The following is a 12,641-nucleotide window of genomic DNA, read 5'->3' as shown; positions in this document are numbered from 1 at the left end:
TGAATTCTGCATAGCTTTTAGTGCTAAAGCAAAGGCAGCAGTGATTATGAAGCGTGTTGTCTAGAATGAGCTATTAGTACAAAAGAATAAAAGCTGTTATTTTGGCTTGCGATTAGCACAGTTTTTTATACATCTGAGTGGCTTTTATTTTGACAGGAATGCTTCAATGAAATGTTTTTTTAAATCACAAAGCTCTAATGTAATATAAAATATACAGCGATAATACAGCACTGTCAGTTGAGACTTTTCTTCATGTGTCATTTGGGTGGACCAGGGTTAGTAAACTATTAGTTTGGTTTTGGATGTGTGTGCATCTGTGAGGGAGGGAGACCTGCTATGAAGCTTAATAGCACTTTTTGTTTAGTGTTTCAAAAGATAAACAGTACATTCCAAGATAAGTGTGTGCTGATGTTAAAACAACATTTTCTTTTAGACCACTTGATAAAATACAAAAGACTCTTAACTTTCATGGGGGTAGTGTCTTTGCCAAATAAATAAGTTGCCTTGGCTCTGCAGTTTTGGTTGGTCGGGTTTTTTTTTTAATAGCATATCTTGACAGTTTCCTTGTATTCCAAAGGACTTGATGATAATTTGATACCTCTCTGTGCAGTTCTTGGAGGGAAGTGAAGCTAAACAGACAACAGGACTTGAGGAAGATTTTTTATGTAGAAAGCTCCTTTTTTAAATTTAGTGTCCTAGCATATTCAGTTTTATAAGTCAGCGATTATTTAGCTTGTGTACTAGAATAGATGGAGCAAAGCTTGAAAAATGCATCACAGCTTTGGGAGGAGGATGGAAGCTGTTTCAGACAACTAGCTCCTATTACGAAGAGCCAGAAATGCAGGCTTTGATTCTCAAATTCAGCCAATGCAGTTGTTAAGCTTAATGCCTTTGTATCCTGGACACTATCAGGATGTCCCAGTATGCAGCAAGATGACCGTGAAAACGCAAGGCCTTGAATGCAGAGGGTCCATCTGAAGCTGATCTCTGGAACAAAGTCTGTTCTCACCAGGCTTAACCTGCATAAGTGAGGCTGTGTGCCAGCTGCGCATAATATGTAATGACATAGCTGAAAGGTGTGACTCCAGCAAATACTGCAGAAAGCAAGTCTCTGGGAATTAATGAAACAAAGTGTTAACCCAGAACTCAGTGTAGCTACTTTTCCAAAAAGGTTGCTGTAAGCTATCCAGAGCAGTATTGCGTCATGTGTGATAGAAGGCTTACAGCCTTCATTGCAACTCATCAATTACACCAATGGACTAAAGCTTTTCCTGTATCTTGGCTGTCCTGGAAGCTAATTATAGTCCTTTGGACTTTCCTTGCAGATGGGGGAGCTATTTTTGCATCAAGACATCTCCATTAAACTTTCGCAGTTCATTTACAGGCAATCTTTCGGTGCGGCTGGACAGGGTAAAGTTTATATTGCCATCTGCTCCAGGTTTTCCCTCTTGCAGCTGTACAGCAAAGTTTGAACTAAGTATGGTGTGTTTCCATGTGGATTTTTAGCATAAAACTAGCTCAGTTGAATTGTCTATTGCTGTAAAAATAATGGTTATATTGATACATTTGTTCTCATTATTCAGATGGTCGCCCACTGTATGTGCTGAGATTGGGACAGATGGATACCAAAGGCTTAGTGCGAGCTCTTGGGGAAGAGGCCTTGCTTCGATATGTAAGTATTTTGGAGCCAGCAAGTTGCTAACAATGTGATATTTTCATTTAGAAATTTCCTCCTCTGCCAGAACATTCATCACTCTGGATATTTTGATGTACTCTCTGGCCGTCTGTTTTTGGTTTGAATACATCTGAAAGCTCCTGGTAGCTGATCTTCTGCATTCTTTCCAACTGCAAACTGATGGCGGAAAGGCGTAGTTCCTGGCAGCTCCTATAGTTAGTTATTGGTTAGCATTTTCGCAGATTCTTCTGCAGTTTGTGCAGTGCTTCAAACTTAAGTCTTTGCATTTGTACAGAAGAGAAAATGCCATGCTCAGATTTTGTCAAGCCTGTACTCCAAGGATAAGAATAATTCATTTTTAAAGAAAAAGTACTTGCCTGTAATTTTGCCATCTCTAAAGGCATCACTCAGACTGTGTTATTGTGGATCTGCTCAGTTTCCAAGCAGAAAGCTGGCAGAATCCCAGCTTTGCAATAATCTTTTTGACTCCTAGTAATGAGTCATGGCCATAGTAACCACTGGAAGCAGGATCTGGATTTCAGTTTTTCTCCAGTGGCATTTCCAGGCACATACTAAATTTTCTTTGTTTGCCCTAGTTCTGTTTCAAGGTTGCTTTCTATGACTCAAAAAGAGGCTTTAATTTCTGAGTAAATAGGAAATCAGTGCTTAAAGGGGCAGAAGTGTAGGGAAACTTCTTGTCTGTATCACTTCTGGGTCTCAGTTTTCATGAGGATCTTGTTTACATTTTACTGCTTTTAAGGAGAGGTGTGTTTATTTTTCAACAAGATCAACCAATGTGGTAAATATAGTGATTTCTAGTTCATTCTTTGGAAAAAAAAGATTATGCTGGTTTGAGCTTGTAGTTTTAATTAGTCTTTGGATATAAACTTTTTTCTTTATCCCATCTCCTGAGTTTAAGGCTGTCTTCTCTAGACAACATGTTTTCTTCTACAGGTTCTTTCAATAAATGAAGAAGGACTGAGGCGATGTGAGGAGAATACTAAAGTATTTGGCAGGCCAATAAGGTAAAATACAAGTGGATCTGCTTGTTGGGAATTACCTGGTTTCATGGTGCGCGTTGAGGGGAACATCAGGCAATGTGATGCTGCTGAGCAAAGTTTATTAAATGGAATGAGCAACGGGTAGGCTGTGTCTCAGATGCAGATACAAGCACAGTTACAGTTAACTGGGAAGCCTCCTCAGTTAACGCTAGAGTGAACCTGCATGGTCAAACCTGAGGGAAACACACCACCTGCTCCAACAGTCTCGGTGTCATGCTCATAATGGTTCTACATGGGGGGGTGTTATGCTTTCTTCTACTGTTGGATGTCTGCAAAGCAATGCAGTCTAACTCCCATTTCTATTTCTGGGGGATTTTACAGACAGACATTGGTACAGGCTGCCAAAAAAATCAGGCCATGATAATATGAAACTACCTTTCCAGTAGTTTCAGGTATAATTTTCGTGTCAGTTATTCATCCATAGTCCGTACCAAGGCTCATTACACTCAGTTCTTGTTTGCATTCTCCGTTTATTATATGCAGTTACTCAACTCTTGATCCAAGGTACAGTATTGAGGCTCCTGTGAAACCTGCAGTCTAGTTTTCCAAGTACTAGCATGACTTCATGTGAAGTTCAGTCAAAAAAACCTTGCTATCCCATCTTTAACTCTTGTAGGGGTTATTTATGAAAGTGTTAACTGCAAAATGGATTTAAGGGTGTGGAATGAATACAGGACTGGCCCTGAAAAGAAACAGTGTTTCTTGGAACTCTCTTCAATTTCTGATGCCTTCCCTTAATCTGTAAAGGTTCAGGGATGCATGTTATGTCTGCTTATCTTTTCCCTGTTAAAGAACTTGCTGTCCTAGCTCTCAGTGGGAGGTCAAATCGAGGAGATGGATTTCATGTGTGTAGCTATGAAATTGTGCTGCCTACTGGATATTCATTTGTAGAAGTAATCCTAAAGGACTACTTATTAAACATTTAAAGTGAAACAAAGAAGTGTTTGCTGTTTCACAGAAGCCTTATGTATAATTTAATGGATGCTAGCTGGTGCAACACAGCAGTAAATCTTGAATTCATGCCCTGGGTGAGACCTAAACATGGAAAGTAAGTAAAGCATATGCTGAAGCTTAGTATTTAGTATTAAGAACATATCTCTTCCTATAGAAAAAGCTTCCATCCCTGAGATCTGACAACAGAATTAGCTTTGACGTGTAATGGCACTGTTACTGTACTGTGTTAGTAGGAAACATGCACCATGAATGTTAAATTGCTTCATAGCAGTGTGGCCACTTAATTGATTTCCCAGTAAAAGCAGTGGTTTAGTATTTGGGCTGGCTGTTGACAGGATCTTTTTTGGCTTCATACTAACCTTCACCTGGAATCTGAAATGTGCGTAGGGAGATACGCGTGATGTGCAAAGTGATCTTTGTATGTACTCTGTAACTGTGCTTGGCATGCTCTAAGACATTTCGGTTTTAAGGACCTTAAACTCCAGTGTCTACAGGTAAGTGCAAAGCAAGGAGGTGAAATAGAAGAAACCAAAACATGCAGTGGGGTCCACACATTTCAGTACACTGGACACTTGTGTAAGAAAGGAGAATTTTGATGCTATTGAGATTTTTCTTTTTCTTTTTTTGTCTTTCTCAAATTCAGTTCTTGGACCTGTCTAGTAGATCTAGAAGGCTTGAACATGCGGCATTTATGGAGACCTGGTGTCAAAGCATTGCTAAGAATCATTGAGGTGGTTGAAGCTAATTACCCTGAGACTTTGGGTCGTCTTCTAATCCTAAGAGCACCTCGAGTATTCCCAGTTCTTTGGACACTGGTATGTTTGTAATTCAAGGCATTCCTCATCTTTTTCAGTATACTGCTATACACTTGTAGTTTGTAAAAGCACTTTAGAAATCAGGCTTTATAATCAAGAAATGCTACCATTTGGAAACATCTCTTGTATATGATTCTTGGAATGGATTTAAAAACACTACCTAAGAACTTGCTTAAATAGTTGGTTAATTGAGCTGCTTTATAGTGTGAACTTTGCATAACAAGGATGGTAACACTTAATGCAATCAAACGGATTCCTTCAAAATTGACTCAAGAAAAATGTGGGAGTCTAATCTTCTGTTTTTCTTTGTTTGTAGGTTAGTCCATTCATTGATGACAACACTAGAAAGAAATTCCTTATTTACGCTGGAAATGACTACCAGGGTCCTGGGGGACTGCTGGATTACATTGATAAAGAAATTATCCCTGATTTTCTTGGTGGAGAGTGCATGGTATGAATATAAACTAGTGCATATAGCAAATTTATTCCCCCACTCCTCTAAACAAAGAAGCCTAGAAGTGCAGAATGATTCCTAATGTAGTTTGGAGGTGGGAGCTATGATGTAGGATTCCAGGCTTAGTGTTTTCTTCCGGATCCGCTTTAAAAAGAGAAGTACAATACTTCTTTACAATGAATATCAAAATAACCAGGCACAGTTAAAAGCCATAGTATCTGTTACCTGTCAGATATGGTAGCACAGCACTGAGCAAGAGCTATTCACCATCAGCTAATCAGAAGAGTCTGTGTCACCTAAAAAGCCTGACTGTTACCATTGGGAGCCCAAGGAAACATGTGGCACATGTGCTAGCAGGGCTTAGCAAACAGACAGGTCTCCTAGTGCAGTATGCATGTTGACCACAACAAACAAAAAAAATTGTTTTACTGCAGGATACTGTAATTTCTCAGTCCCTTTTCGTGTGCCTTAATAGCTGCTTTCTGCCTAGACTATGGGTGTCAGTTGAATCTGTTGTTTTAACATCTCAGTGATACTGTAAGGTTTTGTTTTCTCTGTAGTGTTTTTGACAACACAGGCTCACTGGTGTGACTGAGGTGTAAGGGTGCAACTTAGGCATTCTCTGGAGCCTCCATCACAGTAACACTTAGATGAACCCACCTGTGTTAAAATACAATTTCAGGTTTGCTTTTTAAGCCCCTGTACACTTTCGAGGTTAATTTCTGTACCATTCTTGAAAATTCATCTAGGTCTGTTCAAATACAGTCTTGAATTATAATGAAGTACTGTTAGATGTGTTGGAATAGTGCATGTGTTTTATCTTCAGTGGGCTACTTTTTGCTGCAGCAGTAGCTTTCAGTGGAGAGAGTTTGTGCTATCTAATTTGGAGCTTGAGAAGCTGGCAAAATCCACTGCTTAACTAAGCAAAAGTCAGTGTTACCAGAAAGCAAATTGCTGCAATACTTCCTGCCGGTCACAGACAGTAATAAACTCTTTTTCTCTTCTTCTTTACTTCTGGATATTTGAGCAAAAATGACTTCTCAAAGATCCTTTCAAGTCTCTCTTGTAGTCCAGTTATCAAACACGTCTACTGCCCCAAACACTTCTATGGAACCTATTCCTGATCAGATAGTTGTCTAACTTCATTACTAGAGACTTCTTAAAAAAGAAGATTGCTTAGGGAAGTTGTGTAATCAGTTCTAGTACTGAGCTGTCAAGACAGTTGTAACTTGAAAACTTGTTACCTTTCTGACTGCAATATCCTTCTACCTGTTAGGAAACTTACTGTATCTCCCCACCATCCTTTGTCCTTAAATTAGCTATCTCAGTTCTTTCAGGCCTCTGTGGGCTATATTTTTTAGACTGAGTCGCTATTGCCCCTTTCCTCAGGATTCTTAAGTGGCTCACATCTTTCTTCAGTATAGGGCAGTATAAGTGATAACTATAGTGTTTGCACAGTCATTTTCTGTGGTGGTGGCTCTTGTGTGTATATATACAAGATCTGTTCCTCTGGTGTCTAGTTCTGCAAACTCACTTAAACCAGATCATTGTAAAATAAATCTATGTATGTATGATGTACAAGCTATAAAATTACTTTCAAACTGTTCCTATCTCATTCTTCAGAGTACTTGCTGAATGTGAGGTTTTGTTTCTGAAGCTAGCAGGCAGAGATCATGGCAGGGTGTGGATGTACAGAGGGGATACTTTTTAATGGCTGTTTATGCTTTTAGTGTGAAGTACCAGAGGGTGGGCTGGTTCCCAAGTCCCTCTACCGGACAGCAGAGGAGTTGGAAAATGAAGACATAAAACTTTGGACTGAAACAATCTACCAGTCTGCAAGTGTCTTCAAAGGAGCTCCGCATGAGGTACAGTTGTAGCCTACCCTTCTTTTCTTTCACCTCAACCCTCTGCTCTGGACTCTGTCTCTTGAACTGAAGATGGCTTAGAACTTAATTATTTAGTTGCCATGCTTCCGCCACCTTCTGTAGTTCTGGTGCATAATGATGCTATAGTAGCTGAAGTTTGTGACCGTTCCTGGTATCATCTTGTTGTCATTTAAAGAATATCACTGTTTTTTGTTCTATTCAAAGCAATGTCCTTCTAAGCAAAGACAAGTGATATTCTCAAAGCTACTTGAGAGCTTCTGAAAGTCATGTGTTAAACTAAAGACACTCCATCAGGAGAGACTTTGTGTGTATGCTGCCTTTTTAAAAGTCTAAATTAAGCCCAACAACAAAACCTCTGTGTTTTGTCTTCTCTTCTGGTAAGAGTTTCTGCCTTTACTGAGCAAATTGTTATTGTCTAATGTGATTTTTCTGTCTCAGGTTCTCATTCAGATTGTGGATGCCTCATCTGTGATCACGTGGGATTTTGATGTGTGCAAGGGCGACATTGTTTTTAACATCTTTCATTCCAAAAGAGCCCCACAGCCTCCTAAAAAGGACTCTCTGGGAGCTCACAGTATTACATCTCCTGGTGGGAACAACGTCCAGTTGATAGACAAAGTCTGGCAGTTGGGGTGCGATTACAGTATGGTGGAGTCTCCTCTTATCTGCAAAGAAGGGGAGAGTGTGCAGGTAAGACCACCGAATGCTCGTGCGGGAGCAGATGGAAGCTAGCCCCAAAACTAGATGTTCTAATTCACAATTGTACTGATGACTGAGTGGTGATTCAGCTCCGGACTGTCTGCTTGCTTTTGGCCGACATTTCAGCTTATGCTCCTAGCTGTGTGCTGCAGGGAACGGGGATAGTATTTACTTAGGATCTGCTGCGAGGGGAGGTTGCATCAGTCCAATAGTGATAAAGATTGATCAGCAAGGAATATAGGGAAGCCACCTAGAAAGTAGTGCACATCCAGAAAGTAGCAAGATGTGCTTTGTGCTGTAATTTTGACCGTTATTTTTTGAAGCAAACGGTCTGTGTTTGAAGAATATCATAGTGTCTTACCTCAGTAATGAGAGAAGTCTGGAAATTAAGACTGAGCTTCTGTGTGTTTGTCCCTCTAACAGGCGCCTTAAGGAGCTCCCTATGGCCAAGGTTCCTGAAGTCTTTTTTTATGGCATTTGCAACCTATCCTTTAATTACCAAGTTTGATATTACATGCAGCTTATGTACAAGCACACACTGCCACTGCTATTCCTTTTGACTTGAAATAAGTGTTGAACAGCCTTTGAAAAAGGAGCTCCTTAAGTCATCTAATTGGAAATGTTAAACTGGAAATATGGGCAGTGACCTCTTGAACCACACTTTCTCTTTCTGTGAGGCAGGAGCCTTGACTGCTCTTTTCACAGTCTCAAAGGACAACTGTTAATGAAAATAAATAGAAAAAAATAGTTGTGGTTTTTTTTTTTTTAAAACAAGGACTTTGTCCTTTCAGTATATTTCAATCGTAACCCTTTGACACTGTCAAAAAGCAGGAGGAACTGCTGGCATTCTGTCATAACTTTTGTAAGCATGCTGTGTGGGGAGAGCTGACTAGCACTGCCAGTTGGCTGAGGAGCTGAAATATTGGCATTGGGAAAAAATTCTGGGCATGTAGGCAGTTTTTCTAAGCTTGGAAAAGAAATGTCAAGCCTACAGATCTTTGTGTTAACAAAGTTAATTTTCAATTTTTGCTGTGGCTGCTTCCAGGGATCACATGTGACCAGGTGGCCTGGCTTCTATATTCTCCAGTGGAAATTTCATAGCATGCCTGCCTGTGCTACAACCAACCTGCCTCGTGTGGATGATGTACTAGCATCTCTCCAGGTGTCCTCTCACAAATGTAAAGTGATGTACTATACAGAAGTAATAGGATCTGAAGATTTCAGGTATGTCTGGCCAAGGTTCGTGAAGGTCAGCCCATGTCAAACCTTTCTGATACTTAGAATATCAAGCCAGTTCACTTGTCCTCACAATTTACTTGTATTTTTGTTTTCTTAGGCCTCAAACAAACAAAAAAATTCAATGAGTACTGGCACTGGGGGCAACTAATGTATAAAAGGGGCTAATTAGTTACCTCGTAAGCATCACTGGTCACCTTGCTCTGCTTTGAAAGTGTTGTGTGAGTTGTTGGACTTGGCAGGTTGTCATGTAGAAATGGGTGCAACTCAGAATGGAATTGAGTCAGTTCAGTTGCCTGCCAGTTGATATACTTGACGGAAACTAGTTCTCAGGCTTTGAACAGCATGTGTTTTGCAAGAATGTGTTCGGTGTCCCCATTATCTTACGTGGTGAGGCAGAAAAGCTTTTGAGTATCTGCACCAAAACAGTGACTTGCTTTGTATTCAGTGTGCAAATGAATATGGTATAGATACATAGCAAAAATCAAAATCTTTGTATGTTCTGAAGCTTAGAAATAATTGGGTTTTTTATTGCAGGGGATCTATGACCAGCCTTGAATCAAGCCACAGTGGATTCTCCCAGCTCAGTGCTGCCACCACCTCGTCTAGCCAGTCCCATTCCAGCTCCATGATTTCCAGGTAGTGCCACAACAGATGAAAAGCAAATGGATGAGATGGCTGGACCCTCGCCTGTGGCAGCTGACTGCAATACAGCATATTCAACTGGCAATTGTGCAAAAAACCCCCACCCCACAAAAGCCTTTTATAGATAGTAAAGTAGCTGTTTGAATTTTAAACTTAGTGGGTTTGGTCCTTGTTAGACCCAACAGCTTGTCTCTTAACTCTAACCCTTTTTCCTAAATCAGCCATAAATATTTTTGCAAGTGTGCTTTGCACAAATCCTAACTCTGAACACAAGGGCTCTCACTGAAAGGAAAAATAACCAGTGCATCAGTTGAGAATAACTTTTTTACCTGTGTAAATGTTAAAAAGCAAAAAAGAGGAAAAACCCTACCAAAAATGCTCCATAGTGCATTAGAGATCAACTGCAAGTCTCCTGTCAGGACATTCCTTGCCATTTTAAGAAATCCCCTGTGATCTTCCAGTGCTGCAAACTGTTCTCCCATTGCCACTAAGTGATGTCCGAGACAAAGAAAAGCAGTTGCTGGATACTTGACTTTGTGAGTCCATTTTTTTCAAAGCATGCCCACAGAGCTGTGGCCAGGCTGTAAACACTAATACCTTTTGTATGAGCACATTTTTGGGGAATTTGAGCTCTGGGTCTTGATGGGTTACAGCAATTAATTCTTTCCTTGGATTTGCGCTTGAAGCGCTGCAGAGAGAGAGGCAGAGAGCAGGCTCTCCCTCACTGTGTCATGCTGGGCTGATCCAGATTTGGTCTGAGGATTTGTTCCCAGCTCTGTGCTGGAGCTCCGCTGCACTTCCTTAGTACACTCCATGTGAATTGATTTTACTGAGACTCAGTTCTTATCAGGAATTTATGCAGAGCTTAAGCTTTTTTCTTAAATCAGTCTGAAGGAGGTATGCCTTACATCCTTCCTGTGCACTTTTCAATCCCTCTTGCCTCCTGTCCTTCCCTGTGTATGTCAGAAATAGAGTGCTTTAGTTCTGAGCAGCAGAAGCTTTAATGTAGTCAGGGAGCACAGGGGTCTTCACTTGAAGTGATAACAGAAGATGCTCTAAGCAGCACGTGCTTGACCATTTTCACTATTGCTACTGCCAGTGGTGAATTGCCGTTTTGGATTTTGTCCCTATTCTACCCAGGTCCAAGCAATCCTACTTGAACTCTTTTTGTTAAAGTCTGTTCAGGTATTCTTACACTTCGAGCCCTCTCTCCCATGCACAGCAAAAAGCACAAAAGACTAAAGTGCTGAGCAAAGGGCTGTCAGCAGACCACTACAGACCATAGCTGGCAGTGGAGCAGAGAAGATTTCAGCCTGAAATGCAGCAGGATTTGTGTAGTTAGACCCTATCTGGTCTTCCCTCACCCTCTTAGAGCTAAACTGTCTATCCAGGCAAAAAGGAGCTACTGTGCTGGCTGCAGTCCCTACTAGAAAGCTGGATAGGCTCTGTTAGGTCTTGGGAGGCAGCAGTGTTGTGGGTAAGTGGTAGAGGAGCTTGTGGAGGTCTTGCACTTTCAAAGCAGAAATCACTTGAGATGCTGGATGCTCGGCCTGAGGAAAGCTGGTTCTGAACTCAGTATAAATCTTTTTTATGACTGCAGAGCTTCTGAGAGGCAGGTTACTGAGCAGCACTTCTCCTGTGGGCCAGTTCTGGCTGTGGAACGTGGCAGGCAGAGCTGATGAAGTATTTTGGTAACAGATTTAGAGGTCCTGAGGCCAGTGTCCTTAAACTGAACCAATCTGCTCTATTTTATCTTTTTTGGACTTAGAAATTGAAGATGGAGGTTAGACCATTACTTAGGCTGCCGAAGTGCGCTGTTGTGCAAGACAGGCCACCGCTTTGGCGTCAAGCAGCTCCCCATCCGGCGTCTGCACAGCACGCAGCCACGCGCTGTGGCTCTCGGGCTGCTCGTGTGAGCTCTCTGCCTAGGAGGAACCCAGCTTGCTGAAGAGGTGGTTTGATTCTTGACGTGCAGGAACCAGTATTCCCAGGCTCAGGGGAGCTAGTGCAGCAGGAGGCACAGTGAGGTTAACTTCATGACACTCACGGCTCTTTGCAAATGCCACTTTCCATTTACCAGGCTGTAAGGGTTGAAGATGGTCCCCTCTCTTTCTCTCTTTCTCTCTCTCTCTCTCAGATGGCGATTTTGCTGACAACTGTAAAGAAACTCCTTCATTCAACACTCCACATCTGTCCAGAGGTGTCTGGCTTTGTAGACCTTTTTGAGTTGCAGTCACTTTTCAAGTCTGAAGATCTATATTTTGTTTTTCACTTGAGCTGGCTCAAAAGTGGCACTTTGGGGTTTTCCTGCTGTTAATCTTAACACATCTTTTAGAGCTCAAAGCACATGACAGCACAAACAGATGGGGAGATGAAATTCCAGAAAAACAATAGTTAATCCTCCTCTAAGCAAAGTGCTGTGGCAATATGACTTGATCACTGCAGTCTGACTAATTTCCCATACCCTGGTCTTTCTTTGTGTGATATTATTGCTCTTCTTCCTTCTCTCGGCCAATGACTCTTCTGTTGGCTTTTTTCCTGTTATCAGTGTCCTTCTGCACTTCCCTGTCTGTACTCATGAACTGCATATCAAATTCTGTAAATGTTTTGTATACACAATACCTCATTCTTGGTAATAAAATACAGATAGTCTTTAAAAGATTTTTTATCGTTATCAATAAATGTGAACTGTTTGGAAAAAAAGGTCAGCCTCTTTATTTTCATTCATCTGATGCAAAGCTTCCAGGTTATTTTATGTGCTGAATTCAAGTCTGCCAGAGCTGCTCCGGGGCAGTGCTGTTAGGCGGGACGCAGGAGGTGCTTTGGCAATCTGCCACCGTGGAGAAGTTTCAGCAAAGCAGGCTGTCCTGGGGAGTAGAAACCTGAGCAGGTACAAGGTATGAGGAAATGTCGTTTCAGTAAGAAAACGGCCCCTGCTGGGCACTTCCCTGTCACATAACAAAATCTTCTCCTCCCCACAGTACATGTACACAGGTTTTTTTACTAGTCTGTGAATATACAAAAGGAACAAAATGCTGGGCTGAAAAAGTCTTCAGGTAGCCCTAAAAAGAAAATGGTTACTTTTATGGATTATATGATGACTTTATACTCTCTTATCACAGTTTGAAAGGGAGCTTCAACCTCAGCAGTTCAGCTGATTGCTGTTATGTGTGTTATCGAAAAGGCTTGCACTGGCAAGCTTAGCACAGCATGGGT

General features: G+C 41.3%; 1 protein-coding gene across 2 annotated transcripts in view; it reads left to right on the top strand.

Moving 5' to 3' along the window:
- SEC14L1 (SEC14 like lipid binding 1) overlaps window positions 1-12,114 on the top strand; it is a 43,015-nt gene extending 30,901 nt beyond the window's left edge. For both annotated transcript variants that reach the window (XM_075720051.1, XM_075720050.1), the window contains exons 9-16: window positions 1,584-1,672; window positions 2,630-2,700; window positions 4,334-4,505; window positions 4,822-4,956; window positions 6,690-6,824; window positions 7,284-7,535; window positions 8,590-8,768; window positions 9,318-12,114. In XM_075720051.1, coding sequence (XP_075576166.1) covers window positions 1,584-1,672; window positions 2,630-2,700; window positions 4,334-4,505; window positions 4,822-4,956; window positions 6,690-6,824; window positions 7,284-7,535; window positions 8,590-8,768; window positions 9,318-9,423 — 1,139 coding nt within the window. In that variant the 3' untranslated portion in view covers window positions 9,424-12,114. The remainder of the gene's footprint in view (window positions 1-1,583; window positions 1,673-2,629; window positions 2,701-4,333; window positions 4,506-4,821; window positions 4,957-6,689; window positions 6,825-7,283; window positions 7,536-8,589; window positions 8,769-9,317) is intronic.
- The last annotated feature ends 527 nt before the right edge of the window (window positions 12,115-12,641 follow it).

This window comes from Pelecanus crispus, chromosome 12 (genome assembly GCF_030463565.1).
Source record: "Pelecanus crispus isolate bPelCri1 chromosome 12, bPelCri1.pri, whole genome shotgun sequence".
Taxonomy (NCBI): domain Eukaryota; kingdom Metazoa; phylum Chordata; class Aves; order Pelecaniformes; family Pelecanidae; genus Pelecanus; species Pelecanus crispus.
Note: the sequence above shows the minus strand (reverse complement) of the source record. Positions and strands in the feature narration are given on the sequence as shown.